This window comes from Haliotis rubra, unplaced genomic scaffold (genome assembly GCF_003918875.1).
Source record: "Haliotis rubra isolate DU_JTF1 unplaced genomic scaffold, ASM391887v1 Scf487, whole genome shotgun sequence".
Lineage (NCBI taxonomy): Eukaryota > Metazoa > Mollusca > Gastropoda > Lepetellida > Haliotidae > Haliotis > Haliotis rubra.
This window is the reverse complement of record NW_025767176.1, coordinates 88,568-112,143: the sequence shown is the minus strand read 5'-3', so window position 1 is coordinate 112,143 and position 23,576 is coordinate 88,568. Positions and strand designations below refer to the sequence as shown.

At 40.5% G+C, this 23,576-nt stretch overlaps 1 protein-coding gene across 1 annotated transcript in view; it reads right to left on the bottom strand.

Annotated features, from left to right (window-relative positions):
- LOC124291233 (ankyrin repeat and IBR domain-containing protein 1-like) overlaps positions 1 to 23,219 on the bottom strand; it is a 32,384-nt gene extending 9,165 nt beyond the window's left edge. Inside the window, 19 exon segments of the mRNA XM_046728177.1 lie at positions 80 to 292; positions 1,565 to 1,707; positions 2,186 to 2,255; positions 3,396 to 3,482; positions 5,877 to 6,011; positions 6,582 to 6,712; positions 7,619 to 7,636; positions 11,039 to 11,127; positions 11,889 to 12,073; positions 12,586 to 12,730; positions 13,306 to 13,394; positions 14,526 to 14,701; positions 15,456 to 15,573; positions 16,002 to 16,055; positions 16,538 to 16,663; positions 17,145 to 17,201; positions 18,644 to 18,845; positions 19,402 to 19,613; positions 23,129 to 23,219. Coding sequence (XP_046584133.1) covers positions 80 to 292; positions 1,565 to 1,707; positions 2,186 to 2,255; positions 3,396 to 3,482; positions 5,877 to 6,011; positions 6,582 to 6,712; positions 7,619 to 7,636; positions 11,039 to 11,127; positions 11,889 to 12,073; positions 12,586 to 12,730; positions 13,306 to 13,394; positions 14,526 to 14,701; positions 15,456 to 15,573; positions 16,002 to 16,055; positions 16,538 to 16,663; positions 17,145 to 17,201; positions 18,644 to 18,845; positions 19,402 to 19,589 — 2,226 coding nt within the window. The 5' untranslated portion in view covers positions 19,590 to 19,613; positions 23,129 to 23,219.
- Between the last annotated feature and the right edge of the window lie 357 nt (positions 23,220 to 23,576).

The window sequence follows — 23,576 nt, the reverse complement described above, 5'->3', positions numbered from 1 at the left end:
GAAATGCAAGCAGCTCAGCTGAAAACTCAAATTCACTAATGGTAATATCATTCACAACACATCCATCACATGTACTCACATCCTCTGTTTCCATGCTGTACTTCTTCCTCTTCTTCTTCCTCATGGATGGCGGAGTCTCCGGAGGCACCAGCCCCATGGAAATGGCGGTGATGAACTCGAGTCGTTTACGCTGAACAATATGTGCCTGGTCTATAATCTTCTTCCGTGGTGTGCGCAAATAGAGACGATTTACCATCTGGGAAAGAATCTCGATACCCTCCTCCAACTCAGTCTGAAACAGCAGATTATTGAAGAACAGACTTCATATTTGGTGTCTGTATGAGAGCATAAAAATTAACAACAGTGCACACAATGTATAAATCCATTAGGAAATGTGTGTACACAACATCTCACATTAATATAAACATAAATGTAAAATGATATTGAAGTCATAAATCTGAAACTTTGAGCCCCTGATGATACACTGGAAAAAAATATACTTCTATCCCTGAGCACAAAAACTGCTGGACATCTAAATCTGGAGGTATTTCTCTTATAAACATTACCTGTGGTATTTATTACCTACGAGGGCGAACATATCGGGGTTCATATTTTTCATACGATGCCCTAGGGCAAAATATCACTTTGTCATGGTGACGTGACGTCATGAACAATGCTATGACGTCAATTTTCTTCTGTGACGTTGCGTTCTACATACAGCGACGGCGGGAAGCCAGACGATGTTTGAAAGTGGATTTGGGTTTATTTTCCTCAATTTTACGACTTCAGTAAAAAACAGAATATTATATTCGTGTCCATATCATACTATGTTTACGACACTCGTGCCTAAATATCGATATATAAATAAATATATAAATATCAACATTTAGGCACTGGTGTCGTAAACATAGAATGACATGGACACACATATAAAATCCTCTATATACGTGATGGCTGATTAGATGCATAACACAGCACTCAACAATATTGGAGAAATATGACGGCGGTCTGTCAAAAATTGAGTCTGGACCAGACAATCCAGTGATCAACAGTATGAGTATCCATCTATGCAATTGGGATACAATGACATGTGTCAACCAAGGCAGCGAGCCTCACCACTTGATCCCTTTAGTTGCCTCTTACGGCAAGCATGGGTTGCTGAAGACCAGTTCTAACCTGGATCATCTTGGGTAACATGATTAAGAGGTACATGAAAATTGTAATCATTACTATTTCAAGCACATTTGTGTTTACATTGTGTGCTGGTTATAATCAGGATTCTAACCCGGATTTTGAAAAATGCCGAAGCCACAGGGACCAACAAAGAACTGTTTTCCTTGGGCTCTGGGGTAGTGGGGACTCTAACCAACATGATTAAAGCGAGCTCACAATTGTAATCATTACATTTCAGCATTTGTGAAGCCCATTGTGCTGGATCATCGTGAACAATATTGAAAGTTCAGCGTAAAACCAACTGTCTCATCAGCTGATGATCAGCAACAAATAGAAATTCCTCAACACAGACCTAAGTAGGATCATGCAATTGTTAACACAAAAGGTTTACCTGCATGAACTCAAACACAATCTTCTTATAGCCTGGCCCATCCAGGTAGTAGCCATAGACATAGGAACACTTGAGCACCAGTCTGGCCTTCAGGAGTTGGTGTACAGCATCCTCTACAAACTTCGTCTCAGTGTTAGCAGTAGCTGTTGACATGGCACAAGTGATGAAATATATGGTAAATTAAGTTAGGACAGCCTTAGCAGTAGCTGTTGCCATGACACAAGTGATGAAATATATGGTAAATTAAGTTAGGACAGCCTTAGCAGTAGCTGTTATACACAAGTGATGAAATATATGGTAAATTAAGTTAGGACAGCCTTAGCAGTAGCTGTTGCCATATACACAAGTGATGAAATATATGGTAAATTAAGTTAGGACAGCCTTAGCAGTAGCTGTTGCCATAGACACAAGTGATGAAATATATGGTAAATTAAGTTAGGACAGCCTAAGCAGTAGCTGTTGCCATACACACAAGCAATGTACATAATCCTCAGACAGTGTATGTGACCATAAGACCAATGAAAATCATTCACAGAAACTGCTGTCTAGCTTGTTAAAACTGCAGGAAGTTGTAAACATCAGCTGAATAGCATCACAAGAAACGGTTTCCCTCACACCTACCTGTATCAGTCACAGCCTGTGCTAGCTTCATCATCTTATTCTTAGCTGTTTTTAACAGGGGTTCTTCAAGCTACAAAGCAAAATAGTTACAGATACCACTAGTGGTGTTCCGATTAATTGAAATAATCGAAGATTGGTCGCAGTGGCCAAACGACCAAGCAATCGATCACATTTTCTCATAATCGAACACAAACGATTTTGGAACCGCTCACTGCCACCCTTGTGCGGACACTGATTTTATCCCGCTTGGATTACTGCAACAGTTTACTGTTTGGCATCTCTTCCTCTCAACTCCATCGCCTTCAGAAAATCCAGAACAAAGCTGCACGCATCATCACTCTCACCAGTCCTCGCTGTCACATCTCTCCCATCCTAAACTCTCTACACTGGCTCCGTGATTAGGGAAAGGATTGATTTCAAGATTCTCTGCCTCACCTACCAGTCTTTCTACAACTCAGGACCTTCCTACCTTCAAGACCTTCTGACACATTACTCTCCAGAAAGAACCAGCTCATCACAACAACTGTTACTTGCCCCCGAGCTACAATCTCAAATCATTTGGCTCAAGGACCTTTTCATATGCAGCAGCTTCTCTGTGGAACTCTCTCCTATCGAGTTAAAATCATCTCCTTCCCTAAGTACATTCAAAACACGGGCTAAAGACTCATCTATTTCTTTGCTACAAGTGACTTCCAATCATCCGTACCTGTATTATTATTATAAGTTGTCAGGGGCCAGAAAGCGTGTTTAATTCTTAGAAAACTCACTTCACTTTCTGAAAAGTCATGACTGAATATTTCTTGAAGGATCTGGGAAGTTTATGTTACACTGGAACTGAATCATTTTCCACTGGATGTGAAATTTGCAAATGTAATTTGTGCAGTTTCTAAATAAAACAAAAAACAACAGAGAACCAAATGTTTTTTCTTTATACTTATCTGCAACTACAACCTGAATAGGAAAATCTAAAAAAATGGCTAACCAATTTTTTTTCGATGATTGGTCGTTGGTATCGAACCAATCATCAATTGTGAGATTTCAACCAATTCCCAACACTAGATACCACAAGCAACATAGAACAATAGAGGAAATAGAAGAAAATAAATAAGACCCTCTGTATGTTTTGAAAATTGGAAAATATCAAATGTTCAATTTTAATATTAGTGGGCTTCAACCTAACAGCACAAAGACTGAATGTAAGCCTTCCTACCTTGTAGCTGTTCTCATGGTTCTTGAATCTTGTGTAGTAGTGAACAAAACGGTTTAGTTCTTGTAGTTTAGTGTTCTTCTCCTCAGCCTGAAACAAAACAGCAGCATCCTAAACACACACATCCAGAAGGGATTGAGATTGGCAGAGATGCCAACCCTGAGTCTAATGACAGAGGAGTCATGACTGACTGATTGAGTTTGGTTTTACGAGTCATGCCTGGACACCAGAAATGGGTGATGTGTGAGTGTCAGAAGCTTTGTGTGTTTCATTTACATACAAAGAGCTATGACAGGCATTCAGAAAAACTTTGTTGTCAATAATACACAATACACATAATCTACACACAAAAGATCACACGCTAGGCTTCCAAAGGCAAATAAATCACCGTTGACTTACGAAATTGTATGTATACCATAAAAATATTTTCAGAAGTTTTTTCTAAAAAATCGGGAGTTTCTTAAAGATCACATATACTCTAGGGGGGTACAAATACATAAATCACTAATTGGCAACGTTATAAATGAAACCCCGTCATTAAAACTACTTATTTCGATCTTTAATTAACTTAAATCGACCTTTTTGACAACAGTGCACAATTCTCACCCGCTAACGAAATTTCAACCAATCAGAGCGGTGCATCTCTGTGACGTTATATGAGGAATAGATATGAGGGCCGATGCAAAATTCATGTACATTTCAGGGGGTAAATTATCTTGTTTACAGGTTTGTATAAACCTGAAATCGTGACAACTGAAAAATGAAAGCTATATGTTCTACTGTCATTTAATTTTGTCTCCTGCTTTGCCTAGTTTCAGAGTTACAAGTTACAAGAAGTTATAGATTCAAATCAAACAATACACAAAGTGAGTGAGGGAGTATGTTTTTACACCACTTTTAGCAATATTCCAGCAATATCACAGCAGGGGACACCAGAAATGGGCTTGTACACATGTGGAGAATCAATCGCGGGTCTTCGGCATGATCACTAGGCTGCCATACTGCACCACAATGCACCAAGATATATACATGATATGCTTTATGATATTAAAACAACTCAACATTTACAAGAAGTCCAAAGATGTTCAGCTATTCACTTATGTTACATGTATTGGTTCTTTATTCCAAAGACCCGTGAAGATCCGGGGTAGAATAGGTCTTCAGCAACCCATGCTTGCCATAAAAGGCGACTTTGCTTGTCGTAAGAGGCGACTAACGGGATCGGGTGGTCAGGCTCGCTGACTTGGTTGACACATGTCATTGGTTCCCAATTGCGCAGATCGATGCTCATGCTGTTGATCACTGGATTGTCTGGTCCAGACTCGATTATTTACATACCGCCGCCATATAGCTGGAATACTGCTGAGTGCAGCGTAAAACTAAATTCACTCACTCACTCACTCACTCACTCTTTATTCCAAACGTTATTTATGAGTGTCAAATCATTTTTAAGGTATGAACAGTTAAGAACCCCCACAAATATATAAACACATAATATGATATTTATCTGCCAATCATGCTAACTGAAGCCAGGGAATCCTTCAAACTTTTCACTGTGTATGAAAACCTTTCTTGAAAAGTTCTTTCTTTCCTGAATCACGTTTGGGATGAACAACAAACCTGCAGTGTTTCAGATCTAGATCATGTTCCACCAAAGGACTGTGCCATTACTACTGTTATAACTCATAAGTTAAAGTAGAACCTGACCAACTGGCTTTCCTTACTAACAAGGACCTGAATAACTGGGTTTCTTTACTAACAAGGACCTGAATAACTGGGTTTCCTTACTAACAAAGACCTGACTAACTGGCTGTCCTTACTAACTAAGACCTGACTAACTGGCTTTCCTTACTAACAAAGACCTGACTAACTGGCTTTCCTTACTGAACAAAGACCTGACTAACTGGCTTTCCTTACTAACAAGGACCTGACAAACTGGCTTTCCTTACTAACAAAGGCCTGACTAACTGGCTTTCCTTACTAACAAGGACCTGACAAACTGGCTTTCCTTACTAACAAGGACCTGACTAACTGGCTGTCCTTACTAACAAGGACCTGACTAACTGGCTGTCCTTACTAACAAGGACCTGACAAACTGGCTTTCCTTACTAACAAGGACCTGACAAACTGGCTTTCCTTACTTACAAGGACCTGACAAACTGGCTTTCCTTACTAACAAGGACCTGACTAACTGGCTTTCCTTACTAACAAGGACCGGACAAACTGGCTTTCCTTACTAACAAGGACCTGACAAACTGGCTTTCTTTACTAACAAGACCTGACAAACTGGCTTTCCTTACTAACATGGACCTGACAAACTGGCTTTCCTTCCTAGAAAAGGACCTGACTAACTGTCTTTCCTTACTAACAAGGATCTGACAAACTTTGTGGAAAGGGGTCCAGTTGATATCCCAGGACACTGACTGAATGCCATGCAGTTTGTTTCCTGCCAACACACAGACCCCTCAATAAAGTCTTCCATACCTCTGTGACCAGTTGGGCAGTCTTCTCCTCCACTTTCTTCACAGCTTCGTACCTATTACACTTGAAGTACCCCCCAGTGCTGGAGTTGTGGCGCTTCCACTGTTCTAGACACACCCAGCAGAAGTCGTGTTTACACTGGAAACATCAACATTGTCAAACACTATATAGCTCATCTAGATGTGAAAATGCAGCAACAGTAGGACTCAAAATCATCTTTTGCAGTTAATTCAGCATATTGACTCTTGAACAACGTGAATGAAAAATACATCGATTGCTATCAAGGACAGTTCTATGGATATACAACTTCTTTAATATTGATATGACATGAGGCCAGAACATATGTCAACTTAGGTTTCAGTGCAGCTACTAACACCCTTAATCAAGCATGGATAGTGATTAGTAGCTAGCTACAGTGAAGTAGCTACGCGTCACTCATATCATTATTAAAGAAGTTGTATATCCATAGAACTCTCCTCGTTGTTCGTCACACCAACTTCTAAATGCCACTCAAAGAAGTTTAATATTCCTTGACACCAAGACTTCCCTCATCTAGAATATTCAACTAAATACTGATTACAAATCTGGAGAAAGTGGGATATAATATTATGTTGGTCCATAACTGAAGATATTCTTGACTTTGGATTACAGGGTTACTATGGTTACAGAAATATTCTGTCAGTAAGAAGGCAGTGTCCCCGTGCTTACCTTCGAACACTTCATGTGGTTACAGCCCTCATTCTTCTGTATGGGAGACTTACAGTTGGGGCAGGGTTTGGAGTTAGTCACCAGCCACAGGCAGTTGGCGGCTGTCTCCGTCTCCTCCTCCGTACCATTTACTGAAACATATACACGACCTCTACATCAGTATCTCTACTCTACTGCACCATTCACTGACACATTCACACAGATGTGCATCAGGATCTCTACTCTACTGCACCATTCACTGACACATTCACACAGATGTGCATCAGTATCTCTACTCTACTGCACCATTCACTGACACATTCACACAGATGTACATCAGGATCTCTACTCTACTGCACCATTCACTGACACATTCACACAGATGTGCATCAGGATCTCTACTCTACTGCACCATTCACTGACACATTCACACAGATGTGCATCAGCACATGATCAGGATCTCTACTCTACTGCACCTACAGAACCATTCACTGAAACATTCACAGATGTACCAAATGTCACTGCTTCAGTATCTATACTGCACCATTCACTGACACCATTCTCTGACACATTCACCCAAATGTCAGCTTCAGTATCACAGACATTTGACACCATTCTCCACAGATGTACATGCACCATTCACTGACACATCACACAGATGTGTATCAGGATTCATCACCAGCATCTCAGCTACCATTCACGGAAGCATTCACAAAAAGCTCCTAATCAGTATCTCTACATATTTTAAGAAACAGTCACACAAATCTCTATATCAGTATCTCACTATCTAACATGTTATTAGTTATAATCACACATCTCAATAGTTTCACCAAGCTGTTAATTAAGTGCATCCCTGATTACATAGATTTCACATTGTTGAGAATTATATATGATATCTGCATAAATATTTAAATATAACGCAAAAGATTAACCAAGCCGCTAATTCGGAGCAATGTTATCCATTTCATGTTTGCCAGAATTCTATTAGATTTGTGCATAAAGGTTCTGAGGAAACAGTCAGCTGGGGTGTGTGAAAATAGAGGTATTCCGTAGCTCACCTGAATTCCCAGGAGCATCTGCAACATTATAGATCATGGGGTGTGTTTTAATTTAGAAAGACAGGTCATATCACGGTCACAATCAAAAGGTGCTGAACATTACTATTTTCATACAAAAGGCAATTCTAATGCTAGATTATACATCCATACATTCCCATGTTGTGGGTCAACAATACATTTTTAATATCGTAGCTCTGGTGGACTCGATAAATTTGTTCTGAGTTCTGTAAAGAATCTGAATGACAATGTTAGTTCCACACAAAGGAGTAGCTTCATCAATCTAAGATTATCCAGAGAACATAAAAATACATATTGTCACGAGAAGCAGATACTAAACAAAGACTAAAGAATCTAACTATTCATAGTACACTTGACATGTTATCAGAATGAGTGTTCCATATTAATGGAAAGGCAAATATATCACCATTTAATGTGGACTAGTATATTTTAGGACATCGTCTATTATCATCTAAACAAGATAAAATGTCTAAAGATTCCTTTGATAATTAAATGGGCAGGATACAGAAGCATGTCTTGCTCCAACTAACATGTGGTCGGCTTGCTGCATGTCATCGTACCCCATTAATTAGCATGAATGTTTCCAGTCACTTGTAGGCATTGTCTATTATTTACAGGTTGTCATGGTAACTATGCAATAATGATGACTGTTGCTTAGCGAGAGTCACTCAATCCTAGACCTTCATACAAGAGTGTGTCTAAGAGCCCAATAGAGCAGTTAACATGACAGTTTTATTGGCCCTGATGAGTGAGTGAGAATGGTTTTACACCACTTTTAGCAATATTCCAGCAATATCACAGCAGGGGACACCAGAAATGGGCTTCACACATTGAACCCATGTGGGGGATCGAACCCAGGTCTTCAGCATGACAAGCGGACGCTTTAACCATTAGGTTACCCCACCACCCCTTGGCGCTGATGATGATACTTCATGATGCCATAAGCTCACAGGAACATTTGGTTCGGGTGAGCTAAACTTAAAGCAGGGCATCTACGGGTAATTGATGTACATGGTCATATCGGCATAAGCTGGTCTGAAATACCTCCTTTGAATCAGTTCTCTAGCACAGACAGAAAAGAAAGAAATAATTGGGTTCCATGCTTATTACAGTATCATGACATAGCTAGCCATAATATTTTTACTTGAAAACATTCTTTTCATGTGAGAATGAAATGTGATCAGATATCTGATTCTGTTTTACTTCGAAAGAAGTAAATGGTAATGGTAGAAACAGTTACTTAAACATCAGATGGCAATAGTGAGGTACCAACAGAATCCTGAAAAAACTGGGTTTCCATATCAACAGAATCCTGACCAACTGGGTTTCCATACCAACAGATTCCAGACAAACTGGGTTTCCTTACTAACAAGGACCTGACAAACTGGCTTTCCTTACTAACAAGGACCTGACAAACTGGCTTTCCTTACTAACAAGGACCTGACTAACTGGCTTTCCTTACTAACAAGGACCTGACTAACTGGCTTTCCTTACTAACAAGGACCTGACTAACTGGCTTTCCTTACTAACAAGGACCTGACTAACTGGCTTTCCTTACTAACAAGGACCTGACAAACTGGCTTTCCTTACTAACAAGGACCTGACAAACTGGCTTCCTTACTTACCTAACAAGGACTAACTGGCTTTCCTTACTAACAAGGACCTGACAAACTGGCTTTCCTTACTAACAAGGACCTGACAAACTGGCTTTCCTTACTAACAAGGACCTGACAAACTGGCTTTCCTTACTAACAAGGACCTGACAAACTGGCTTTCCTTACTAACAAGGACCTGACAAACTGGCTTTCTTTACTAACAAAGACCTGACTAAGTGGCTTTCCTTACTAACAAGGACCTGACAAACTGGCTTTCCTTACTAACAAGGACCTGACAAACTGGCTTTCTTACTAACAAGGACCTGACAAACTGGCTTTCCTTACTAACAAGGACCTGACTAACTGGCTTTCCTTACTAACATGGACCTGACTAACTGGCTTTCCTTACTAACAAGGACCTGACAAACTGGCTTTCCTTACTAACAAGGGCCTGACAAACTGGCTTTCCTTACTAACAAGGACCTGACTAACTGGCTTTTCTTACTAACAACAAGGGCCTGACAAACTGGCTTTCCTTACTAACAAGGACCTGACAAACTGGCTTTCCTTACTTACTAACAAGGACCTGACAAACTGGCTTTCCTTACTAACAAGGACCTGACAAACTGGCTTTCCTTACTAACAAGGACCTGACAAACTGGCTTTCCTTACTAACAAGGACCTGACAAACTGGCTTTCCTTACTAACAAGGACCTGACAAACTGGCTTTCTTACTAACAAGGACCTTGAAAACTGTCTTTCTTACTAGCAAAGACCTGACTAACTGGCTTTGCTTACTAATAAGGACCTGACAAACTGGCTTTCCTTACTAAGGGACCGTTCATAATTTCCTGGCTAGGGGGTTGATGATGATTTGGGGGGACCTGACAAACTGGCTTTTGTTCTTGTGTGTGTGTGCTGGGGTGGTACAAACCTTTGTTCACATACTAGCTGGGGGTAGTCTGCAATTTTGTACATACTAAAAAGGACCTTACAAATTATGCATAATGGTATACTAATGGGGACCTGACAATTATGGGGTGTTGTCATTGATCTTGTACATGACTAACGGGGTACTTATTTACTAACAATTTTCTGACAAACTTTTTTTTCCTTACTATTCACATTGTACATGCTTCTCTAAAAAAATCTTCATCACCCCCTAGACATAAATTATGAATGGTCCCTAACAAAGACCTGACTAACTAACTGGCTTCCTGACTAACAAGGACCTGACAAACTGGCATTTTCCTTACTAACAATGACCCAACTAACTGGCTTTCCTCTTACTAACAAGGACCTGACTAACTGGCTTTCCTCACTAACAATGACCCAACTAACTGGCTTTCCTTACTAACAAGGACCTGACAAACTGGCTTTCCTTACTAACACAATGACCCAACTAACTGGCTTTCCTTACTAACAATGACCCAACTAACTGGCTTTCCTTACTAACAAGGACCCAACTAACTGGCTTTCCTCACTAACAAGGACCTGATGAACCTGATTTCCATATCAGAAGGAGCCATTCTAATTTTTCTGTAGAGAGATTTAGTGGAAAGAAGAAAACAAAATATATAGGCTGAGTTACTTCCCTTATCTGAACATCCTCATGACAAATTACATCTCAGACTTATTATTAGAATGAGAAGAAATCCTGGCAAAATGTCTAGGGAGGGAGCAGATACAGAAGAGAACCTACAAAAATATTAATGTCCAAAAATCAAGTTAGCATCCACAGCTGAATGCTTGTGGTCAATGTTTAAGAACAGAGCGTACACGTTCACGAGGAAGAACATCCACTTACACTGTTCAGGCTTCACTTCCGACACCTTCACGGCCCACTTCTTCCAGTTATCACAGCTACAGGGTTCGTGGGCGTCCTCCAGACACTCCCTGTGAACAGATGATACACCTCGCTAATGCCACAGTAACAGCCACATGGGAAGAAAGTAGGGCTGCACAATATAACCGGTTTACCAGTATTAACCGGTTCAGACATGAAAACGATACATATTGCGAGATGCTCATCGAAAACCGGTATTTTGACAGGCATTCGGAAAACTTTGTAACACTCGGAAATCTTAAGATATTTCCGATTTTCACACTGGAAGTCAAGTTAACTTCGGTTTGAAGTTGTGTTCTTAATTTTTGTTCAAGTGTTTCGCAATGTTTTGGATCGAAATGTTTTAAATATTTACTCATTAATGACCAGTGATCTCTGACCAGGTCAAGTTGCTGTCTAAAATCTCTGAGTTGATGTTAAATTGTTCTTTTCCTTGTTTCATTTGTGCCAAATATTGTTTACATTTTTATTTTGTCATGATTAAAAGTTTTTATTAAAGCTTAATCAAACATAGTGATTTAGTTGTATTTTTGCTTTATAAATCAAGTAATAACTCGATTATGAGTAGTTTTTTTTTTTAAAAACTTCTTGCAATATATTTTAATACCTATCGCAATATATGCTTTCACATCACAATATATCGCAATATGAAAATTCTCTGTAATACCCACCCTAGAAAAACGGTTTCAAAGAAAATGTTCCCTGTTGTTCCTTAGATCTCTCTATTTGGCACAAGCAGCCACAAGGTTATCCTCATCTTATCATATTTACCATCACAACATGTATCTTATTTCCATCTTGTCCAACCTACCAACAGAAGTAATGCCCTGCCCCACAGTCCACCCCCCGGGAGGTGTCACTGGGGATCTTGATCCGCCCCTGGGGACCCGATGATGACGATGACGAGGCCTGGTTGTCCAAGTCTGGCAGTTTGACTGCCCGTCCACAACCAGGGAAGGGGCACCACTTCATATCTGGGTTGCTGTCCACGAAAGCCTGGAATAACAGTCAAATACAATGATAAAGAAAACCTCGCATTTACAGTTTGAAGCCATTAATAATGAATTTGTTGTTGAACACTGCACTTGGCTATATCCCAGGGCCTAGATTTTCAATATTGGACCCTCGATTCGATCATTTTCGATTCGATTCTTCATACAAGTAAAAACATCATATTTCATTGAACTCTCAGAGTCAGCTTTTTAAGCATGAAATCCATCGTCAACTAGGCAATGTTTACTAATAACAATTCTCATTGGATAATTAGCCTCCAGCCCAACCAAACACATTTAAGCCATATTTCAGCCAAACTACTTCGAAAGTTGGAGCCAAAATTGCGCTGAGGTTGTGTGGAAATAATTTGAATAGATATACAAATATTGAATCGAAATAGTGATAATGGTTGTCAAAAATCGATATTAAGGTGTCAGAATCAATTTTCGATGAATTGAACCGAATTGTTGCAGCCCTAGTTTCCATCCTATCTGGAATATAAAACAGCATCTTACCTTGATATCAAACTGCAGGTACCTAAGTGCCATATCTCTGGATACAACACTCTCTATAACATCCACAGGTACCAGCATGGTACAGTCAAATGCTGGGCAGGTGATGTGGTGGGCATCGCCTTCTTGGATCTTTAGGTTGAGATATCTATAAACATGACATAAGATAAGTGAAGACTGTGTGTGCATGTATCATGGGTTACTGAAGACTAGTCCTAAAACAGATTATCTTGAGTGGCATAATTAAGAGGTACATGAAATTTGACTGACTGACTGAGTTTTGGTTTTACGCCGCTTTTAGCAATATTCCAGCAACATCACGGCAGGGGACACAACAAATGGGCTTCACACATTGCACCCATGTGGGTCTTGGTGGCGTGGACGAGCCAACGCTTTAACCACTAGGCTACCCCACCACCCCTACATGAAATTTGAAATCATTACTATCAGTGTATGAAATACGCCAGAAACCCAGCCAGACATCAGGGCTGTTAATTTCAAAATGTTACCAGCCCAAAATGGATTTAACCAGACCAGACACCAAGATATGGTGAATTTACTGATGTATGAAACATCTATAATTTTTAGCTGAAAATGTAGACCGCCCATCAGAAATCTAGCCCGTCTCGGGCAGTCGGACGGGCCTTATGTCATACACTCTTACTAAGTCAAGAACACTTTTGTTCATACTGTGTACTGGTTATAATATTAGGAACTACAAACCTTTCCCAGCATTCTCGACAAAAGTCGTGGTTACATGTCATGTGGACTGGCTCATCAGAAATAGGGAAAGTACAGGCACAAATTTCACACTGCAAGAACAATCACAACCATCAATTCAATGTTTTCATTCTGTAACAATGTTAGTGACTATAACTGACAATATATGTGTCAGGCATCAACAAGATAACTGTAGCCATTTGAATTTTGTTTTTAGGTAGATGAAAGGTGTAAAAGTTGCAAATTAGAAAAGCAGTCCTCACAGTTTAACATTGTTTTTGTTTGTTTATGTTTTTTGGCAGCAGAATGTTCAGAAGTACCCATAGACATTTTCACAAAATAAGACAAAGGGAGGTAACCCATAAATCCAGGATTTGGACATCTCAAATGAAAATATTTGCTTTGTAGACAGTGTTCTATGGCAAATAATGCTGCTATCTAGGATGAAGATGAAATAGAAAAGTTTTGAAGATGTAAGGCTGTCTTAAGATTTATGACACATTTAGGATATCCTGAGCAACAACACTGCATGATTTCCATAATCTTATCAATGAAAATCTTATCACTGAGATTATTTCAATAGTCAAAGACCCTCTATAGTCCGTTTGGCTCAAAAGCGGATCGATGAATTGCAATCTAACTCGAAAACTAATAAACATATAACACTCAATGAAACGCTGATCATAATCAAAACATCATACCCATTCTGTGATTTGTGTGCAGAATTTATGTCCTAAAATCAAAAAACTTGTTTAACAAACTATCATTAAAATATTGACACAGTTCACTATTTTGCACGAGGGAGGAGTGCAGAGAAAGGGACAGCCAGGTGTTAGAGAAGCACGTGCACAAGTGCCGACAAAGTTAATGATTCATTAACCTGTGCTGTGCCATCTCCATCCTTTCTCACACATCTGGCTGTCCCTTTCTCTGCACTCCTCCCTCGTGCAAAAAGTGAACTGTGTCAATATTTTAATGATAGTTTGTTAAACAACTTTTTTAATTTTAGGACATAAATTCTGCACACAAATCACAGAGTTGGTTTGATGTTTTGATTATGATCAGCGTTTCATTGAGTGTTATATGTTTATTAGTTTTCGAGTTAGATTGCAATTCATCGATCCGCTTTTGAGCCAAACGCACTATAAGTCAACCACATTATCATCTGAGTAAAGGTTTCCAGAGCAGAGGCATCATGATTAATGGTTGTCATGTCAACATGCCTCAGTATCTGGACTGGCTGGTTCCGACTTGCAGGGACTTGGCAGAGGACTTGCTAGATGTTCCTGTACTAGGGGCTTCTCACTGAAGAGTGTGGCAGGGGGAGTAACTCCACATCTCTCACAGCAAGCGAAAGCATCAGTCATCCATGATTCAAGCAAGGCCTCCCTTGACCATTCTAAGAAGAGAAATTCACATTAACCTGAGGTGAGGTGAGGTGAAATTGGATTTAACGTCGTGCTTGAGAATATTTCGCTCATATTATGACGACGTCCATGAGTGTGTATGTGTATGTGCGGCTGCTTGTACTAGCCCAGACTTCAGCTGGTTTTATAGTGCTAGTCCACTGAGATACCATGCCGCAGTGAAGCATGGATACCCCACTCAGACACATTATACTGACTCATAGCCGACCAGTCCTTGTTGTACCCATTAATGCCAAGCGCCAGGCACTAACCTGAACGAAGTCAGAAAAGTGCTTTGGGAGCAATAGCCAACCAGGGCTCAGATTTTCAAAGCTCTCTTAGGGATAAGATAGTCGTAAGTTATTGTTAATGTATGGCACTTACGACTATCATAGCGCTATGAGAGCTTCGAAAATCTAGGCCCTGAACTTTTAATGATCACACAAAAACAACTAATGAAGTTCCATAAATCAAAAATTTCTTTTTGACATTAATGAAGTCACTACACTTTATGTGCACATCTTTTATTTTTAGCAGTATTCAGGCAATATCACAACAGAGGACACCAGAAATGGGCTTCACACATTGTTCCCATGTGTGGATTCGAACCCAGACCTTCAGAGTGACGAGCAAACGCTTTAACCACTAGGCTACCATACCGCCTTGTGAGGAATGTGACTGCACAACAAATTGTAGTACATTAGACTACAGCACCACCACCCCAATTACACAGGAACAGCAGCCTACCATGGTTCCTGAGCAGGGCTTCGGCTGTGAACAGCGGAACACTCAACATGTCGGCCGTCTCCACCAGCAGTTGATCCTTGGCTTCCTGCAAGTCCTGGGCCCGCAGACCGGAGTATTCCTGCAATACACAGACAGAGAGCCTTCAAACAACTGGCAGCAATGACAGTATCACATGTCTTTCAGTAGGAAATGCCTGCTACTATCATAAACTTGACAAACTGAAGGCACTGTCAGTAAAGGAGTGGTTAGATTGTGACCATTTACCAAGTTAGACAACGTTAAAGTATAAATGGCATCACTGAAATGGTCCTAGGGCTGATGGAAACACAATCATGCTTACTATACATGTTACATGAGGTCACTGATAAATATGTGAGACAAGAACACTGAAAACTAGCACAAGAACTTAAACCACAGAACGAGTCACATACTGGAAATACAGATATTAAAAGGTTCTACCAATCTTAACTAATCACAAATACTCAGTATCAAGCTCTAGTTGCACTTATTACACACAATTCAAAGAAGGATCATGTAAATCATTACCTCTATAGGTGACAAAGTGAAATCGTCTTCTTCCTCTTCAGGCACACCATCGGTCTGACAAGAGAGGGATAACATAAGACAGCAGCAGTTGGAGGTCACATCAGCGTATCTAGGTGAGTGCCGGACAAATGTTCTACTCCCTGTGCATGTCACAGTAATGAACATGATTCTAGCAAAACCCTTCAGCTGCATTGGAGACAGTTTACTGACTGACTGAGTTTTGGCTTTAAGCTGCTTTTAGCAATATTCCAGCAACATCACGGCGGGGGACACCAGAAATGGGCTTCACACATTGTACCCATGTGGGGATTCGAACCCGGGTCTTCGGCATGACGAGCCAATGCTTTTACCACTAGGCTACCCCACCACCCGGAGACAGTTTACAGTTTGATGACACACAAACCACAACCAAGTATTACATTTTTCTGGAAAAGGTAAGGTTTCTCAATGACTCCTTACAAACTAACACTGACGCCATCTTCTAAAGAAACTCTAAAATCATAATGTTTGTATTAATAGTTCATATCAGTACTCACCGAAAATACCATCTTTGATTCCAGATAGAGAGCGATGTCTGAGTGTCCGTTTTTCTCAGCCAAGTCACATGGGGTTAAGTTGTCATCATTTTCAACAAACAGCGGAGCACCATGATGGACCAGCCACTGATAAATAAAAAGCATTACTCTCAACTTTCAATAAAACTGACTGACTGAGTTTGGTTTTACGCCGCTTTTAGCAATATTCCAGCAACATCACGGCAGGGGACACCAGAAATGGGCTTCACACATTGTACCCATGTGGGGATTCGAACCCGGGTCTTCGGCGTGACGAGCCAACGCTTTAACCATTAGGCTACCCCACCGCCCCCATAAACAATAAAACCCACAAATAGGCCGTTATAATTAATGACACTTAACAAAAAAAATAATGACGACAAACCATTAAAGGGTGTCCAATAAATGGCAAAATCATACCTAGTACTTCTAGCATGTCATGGCATCTCCATTCAAAAGAGCATACCATGGTGGGAATATTTGGGCTCTTTAGAAGTTCTATTTGCAAAGGCTGAACTGGGTAAAGAAATCAACCTAAATCATTTTGGAATTATTTTAAAGCCACTAAAGCACTTCATCATGTTCGTACCTCCACACATTTTTTTAGACCAGAAGCGGCAGCATAGTGAAGGGATGTGTTCTTCTTCTGTAAACAAAGGAATCAATACATGTGGCCTGTTGTTAGTACAATCTCCTGACTGACTACATAACTCCTATACTTGTGATGGGTTACTTCTTCCAAAACCCTTGGCTTACTCAGCACAAAACTCCCAGGGAGTAGGCACTCCTGAGTAAATGTGGTTTTCCTCCGCCATAAATTTGTCAGAAGACAAATTCAGAGCTCAGCATGTCAACCACGCCCACCGATTCGAAAGCCAGGAACGTGGATTGATGAATGGTCAGGAACGCCGCAAGTAAGTTGTAATCGCTGATCGGTGGTGCAGCCAAGGACTGGGTCATAATCGCCAAGGATGGCTGAACTGAGAGCAAGGTGTTCACTGATGTAGGTAGGATTGCAATCATGGCTGGATCGACAAACCCCGGGGTCCGGCACATAGTGAACAACCACCACTCACGATGAAAAGTAGGTCTGGTGTTCAGCAGCTGTCGGAGGCATCCAATGTATGGAAGAGCCACCTGGGATTTTTCTTGATTATACAACGAATGTGGGTGAGATTGGTGAACCTTAGTGATCATAAAAAGTCGTAGGATCAAGTTCAACAAATCATGTGGGTTCGAAGAACGTTGTATGACCACTACCCACGATAAAACTGTTCATGTGCTCCGATGTCTGAAGTCTCATCGAATTGTGAGGAACCGCCGCATCTTGTAATACCAATGAATGTGGGTTCGCCGCAGCGTGCCAGTTCGACGATTATGGATCCGTCACATCGTGCCAGTTCGGGTGATTGGCGATCCACTTGATGCATCCGAATTCCTACCAATGGTAATTTGATGGCGTATCTAGAAGCTGTTTGATCTGATATATGTGTGGTCGTTCTATGTGCCTCCTTCATGGACCTCTTGGTTTTCTTAGTTGAAGAAGGGCCAAATTCTTCTGACTTGTGTCTGGAGTCCCGGTCAACAAAGATGCTGGGACCCCACCTTCCTGTAGCTAGCATCTTGATAAACACGCTGCATCATTCTTTCTAGTTGCAAAGTCCAGTGCAATTAATGCAAGACGCACGAGGATCCAAAGTAGAAAAAGATATTCTGACAATCAGCAGAGACTTTCCCTTTCCTAGACGAAGATTCTTTATTTCTCATGATGTAAAGGTTATTTAAGTCATTTGCCACATTTATTTATTTGCCACAGTTTACAGCACATTAGCACCATAGTGTGACAAGAAAGAGAAATGACTACACAAAGGATCACATGATCGATCAGAGGACAAGCTGCATGCTTCTCAAGAGCTTCCAGAGTGTCCAGATACAAGCAGGGGTGTGTTCGGGCGAAGGCCAAAAATTTGTTTACAGTTCATTTCCACAGTTCAAAAAATATCTTTCTAAAATATGGTGAAAAAGGTCCTGAAAGACAAGTACGAACAGCTGACTCAAAGTTGCAGACCAAAACATCAAAGACCCCACCTCATCTTGGGCAGCAAGGTCAGCTTTCTCCATCTCTCCTTCTTGTAGAGTCGCCCCTCGCCACTTAAGAATAAGCAGCAGACTGTCAGCTCTCCGCTGTCGCACATAGAACTGGGTGCTTTTCTCCATGCACACACAGTGGAGGGAGGTCTCCTTCTTGCCATTGGTCTTATTGGGATTTCCGACTCGTTCCAAAAATATTCTGAAAGCAATGTATATTTATTTAGATCATATTGCATTGACCATGATGAGTCTTATGAACAATTATTTAATCATGTTAATGGTTTAGGATGTCAGTTCCAGAAATTATCACAATGAGACATGGGGGAAATAGAAAGAGTGTGTACAGTAGGTGGTGGTGGTGGAATTGGGTTTAACGTCGTGCTTGAGAATATTTCGCTCATATGACGTGCATGCGTGTGTATGTGTATGTGCGGCTGCTTGTACTAGCCCAGACTGAAGCTGGTTTTATAGTGCTAGCCCACTGAGATACCATGCCTCAGTGAAGCATGAATACCCCACTCAGACACATTATACTGACTCCGAGCCGACCAGTCCTTGTTGTACCCATTAATGCCGAGAGCCAGGCAGGGACCAACAAGTACCATATTTTAACGTCTTTTGGTATATTTGAAAGAGTAGGGGATCGAACCCAAAGACCTTCCGGCCTCTGGCGGACGCTGTAACCTCTAACCACTCATTTGGTCCCACCAGGCCGGTCCGTGTACAGTACAGTACGGCAGCACATGAGTCTATACCTTAGTAATCCCTTCATGCCATGCCGGGCAGCATAGTGCAATGGAGTCTCATGCTGGTGGGAATCTCCATAGGAACAGTTGGGGTCGAGAGCCTTGCGCAGGTCACTGTTGTTCCCGTAAAGCTGCAAGGCCATCACCTCGTCCCCATTCTGGAGATGTTTCCGGAACTTGGAAGATGCGCTCCCCATCCTCCAGAGTCCCGTACATGCAGTCTGTGGATTGACAGAGATGGAATATAATGAACAGCAATAGATATTCTGGGAGGGATTTGGTTGATTTGGGTTTGCCTTGATAATATTGGAGTACAAATAGACTATTAATCTATTACAGGGAATCCTTTTCTCTCAGTCTTAATTTCTTTTACTTTCATTTACAATTTCTAATACAAACAGAATAACAGTGTTTCAAATTGTCTTAGTGGTCTAAATCATTGGACTAACATCTAAACCTTGAAATGGACATATTTACATTGACTGATTGATTGAGGCGACTAATGGGATCAGTGGTCAGGCTCGCTGACTTGGTTGACACGTCATCGTAGTACGATGCTCATGCTGTTGATCACTGGTTGTCTGGCCGAGACTCGATTATTTACAAAATACCGCCACATAGCTGGAATATAGCTGAGTGCGGCGTAAAACAAAAACACACCAAATATTCACAAACAACTTAATCCTATACTTTCGACCAGAGAACCAGTGATCAACAGCATAAGCATCGTATTACGATGATGACGTGTCAACGAAGTCAGCGAGCCTGACCACCAATCCCATTAGTCGCCTCTTACATATTTTACAGAAAAAAGCAGTTCCTAAACAATTTTCACAAAACATAATTAAAAGGAACACTGAGACTTTCTTCATTTTCATAGACTAAACAAATCTGCAAAGCTATAATTGCTTTGAATTTCACAAGACAAGTATATTCCAGACTTGCATGGACTGTAATGGGTATTTGTGTTATAGGTTTTGTGTGGCAGACTAAGCCAATAATAAAGAAGCAATTTCTGATTAAAAGGAGTCTCCTTGTGTGTATAGTTCTTGGATGCAATGCACAAAGTACTTGTAGTGCCACGACTGTTGTACAATGTTGCAAAACATTTTATTATCGTGATTATTCTTTTTCATACAGCTAGTAATCATCCAAAAACCTATTCACAGGTCATACCACCACAAAAGTGTGATTGGGAAAACTGAAAATCAAAAGACAACTGATCATTCTTTTTGTAAGAATAAGGGACCATTCATTTATGGCTTGGGGGGTGATGATGATTTTTATGGAGAAGCATGTACAATGTGACTGACTTCCCCTAAAATTTATGTACAAAGTATGTGACACACCCCCCCCACACATGTCCATGTCATGAACAAAATCAATTACCCCCCTCCCCTTCCCATATTTTTAAGCATAATTTTTCAACATTTCTCAACGTTTTTATGTACCTCCTAGTACATGTGTACAACATTGCTGACCCCCCAGCCTCCACCTCCCTAGAACAAAATGGGTGACACCCCCCTCACCCTTTAAAATCATCATCACCCCACCCACCCCAGACTTAAATTATGAACAGTCCCTAAAGAATTTTACATGCATTATTCACCATTTCTTACCAAACTATTTAGTATATATAAAATATAATATATCCATCACACTGTAAACCTGAAAACACTTCATTATTGTTTGTACAGGTTTAGGGCTGGTTATTGGCCCTTCATCAGTTGAATACCGAGTAAGGGTACTGATTTAATATATATACAGTGTAAACATGTCAGCGTGTTTACACAAGGTAGGACTTGTGTACAAGGACAACAACATAATGATGAAGCCGATGTGATTAACTGAAGAGAAGCCAATCAGGTGTAGTGACCTGAAGTATACACTGGGGCCGAATGATGCAACAAACAGCTGACAGGTAATAACATCACAATAAGGCAATCTAGACGTCCACTGCAGGTAATGATTGGTTGTACTACTGCAGAGCAGTCTGTGACTTCAGCCACATGGAAATGTCTGTTCGATGTATTAAACTCAGCTAGTTACCATGCACACATTATCAATTAATTCTACTGAAAATGATACTAAGTTCAGGCAAGTAGACTGGTGAGGTGAGGTGAAATTGGGTTTTACGTCGTGCTTGAGAATATTTCGCTCATATGACGACGTGCATGCGTGTGTATGTGTATGTGCGGCTGCTTGTACTAGCCCAGACTTAGCTGGTTTTATAGTGCTAGCCCACTGAGATACCATGCCATAGTGAAGCATGAATACCCCTACTCAGACACATTATACTGACTCCGAGCCGACCAGTCCTTGTTGTACCCATTAATGCAGAGCGCCAGGCAAGGACCAACAAGTACCATATTTTAACGTCTTTTGGTATGACGCGGTCAGGGATCGAACCCGCGACCTTCCTCTCTCCGGGCGGACGCTCTAACCACTACACCACGGAGGCGGTCTCTGACTGGTAGAGTATGTAAATGTTGTACCTTGCCCTACAAAATTAGGAGTCCAGTGGAGTCGCAATTACTAATTTCAAGGGTCTTTACAGGATATTTTAGAATGTGGTAAACATGGTCAAGAATGACACAGTTTCCTCTATTGAATTATAAGATGTAATATTTACATGTTTTGCATTGTTTAAAAAACATACACTAAATCTCTCTCTAAAGTTTCTATAAATTAAAATGGACAGTAAACCATAAAATGTCATTATTCCTTCAGTCTCATCCAATCTTAAAGCAAAACCTTACATGTCCAACATGTTAAGAAGTTTTAATACAAATAATAAATGCTGTTTCTCACAACATTGTATGAATAAAAATATTCCAAATATTTTGACATGATTTATGTTAGTACCTCCACTCTCACATTTAACAAACCACTCACAGACAAAATCAGGGTGTTTGTACCAATATGACCTATGTTGATGTAGTGATATGATGAATGTCCCATTTCAGTCAAGCATATGGTGCATTTCATCAAATGTTCATCAGTCCTGATGTTACCATTAGGCCAAGATAACACCAGTCCACATATACATAGAACATATCTCATGTTTATGGTGATTTCATCAGTTTAGTAGTATTCCTTTCTGCCATCTGGTACAACGTCAGGTATGAAAAATATCTAAACATATAAATTTCCAGACTGAGGATAGTATCTCATGTCATTATAACACACTGACCATGGGCTTGATGAAGTAAATAAGTATAGTTTCTGCCATATTCTTTTCAGAATCACACTCAGACATTTGGTGACTAAACCCAACAGGAATGCATAAAAAAAATAACAACATGCACAACGAACAGGACAAAGCCCAGAGAAACAGACACTTGGGAATTTTCGCATTTCTGCATTCCGATTTCTGAAAATATCCTTCAAATGCAGATGGCATTCTGGAATTGATTTTATTTAAATGTCTGGATAAAAATAAACACGGACCTTTATACTCGCGTCCCAGTCATATCTGACTGAGTCACGAAGTAAACAGACAACATTTCGACGGGTGGGGGTGTTGCCAGACACAACGCCAGTCTATTGTCAGCCGTGAACCTCTCAGGCGTGTCGGCCCAGGTCTATAGTTTGGCTTTGTTTATGTCGGAATCGAGAACAAAATACGTCAGCGACAAGTGGATTTTTTTCACCGTGACCTCCGAATATGTCGGAATTCTAGACATATTGAAGTGGTTATTCATCGAATGTTATGTTTATGTTGAGATCACGTTACCTGGACGTTAGGGACAGGGCCCTGAGCGACAAAATCACACCTCACACCAAAACACGGTCATGCTAGACTCCATGATATATTGTTCCGCTTCATCGCGCACCTGACGGAAGTAGTAGGACGGAAATGTACGGAAGTAGCCGAAGTAAGTCGAAGTGGGTGCACTAACTTGACAGCTGCTTTCTGTATTTGAGATTCTTAGTTGTATGTTAACTGTCAAACTCCTGTTTTAATCCACAATTTTATGATCAAAAGTCTCATAAAGGGCAAACATGCTTCGAGCAATGATATGATGATACTTAATAGTTCGGGACGACACGAACATTTATGCACTCGAATGCAATAAAAAGCATAGTTATAATTTCAATCATCCTCCTAATTAAAAAGTCTCGTACATTCAAAGCAACTAACTCCTCTAATGAAAGTAATATTTAATTATCTAGTAGTAAAT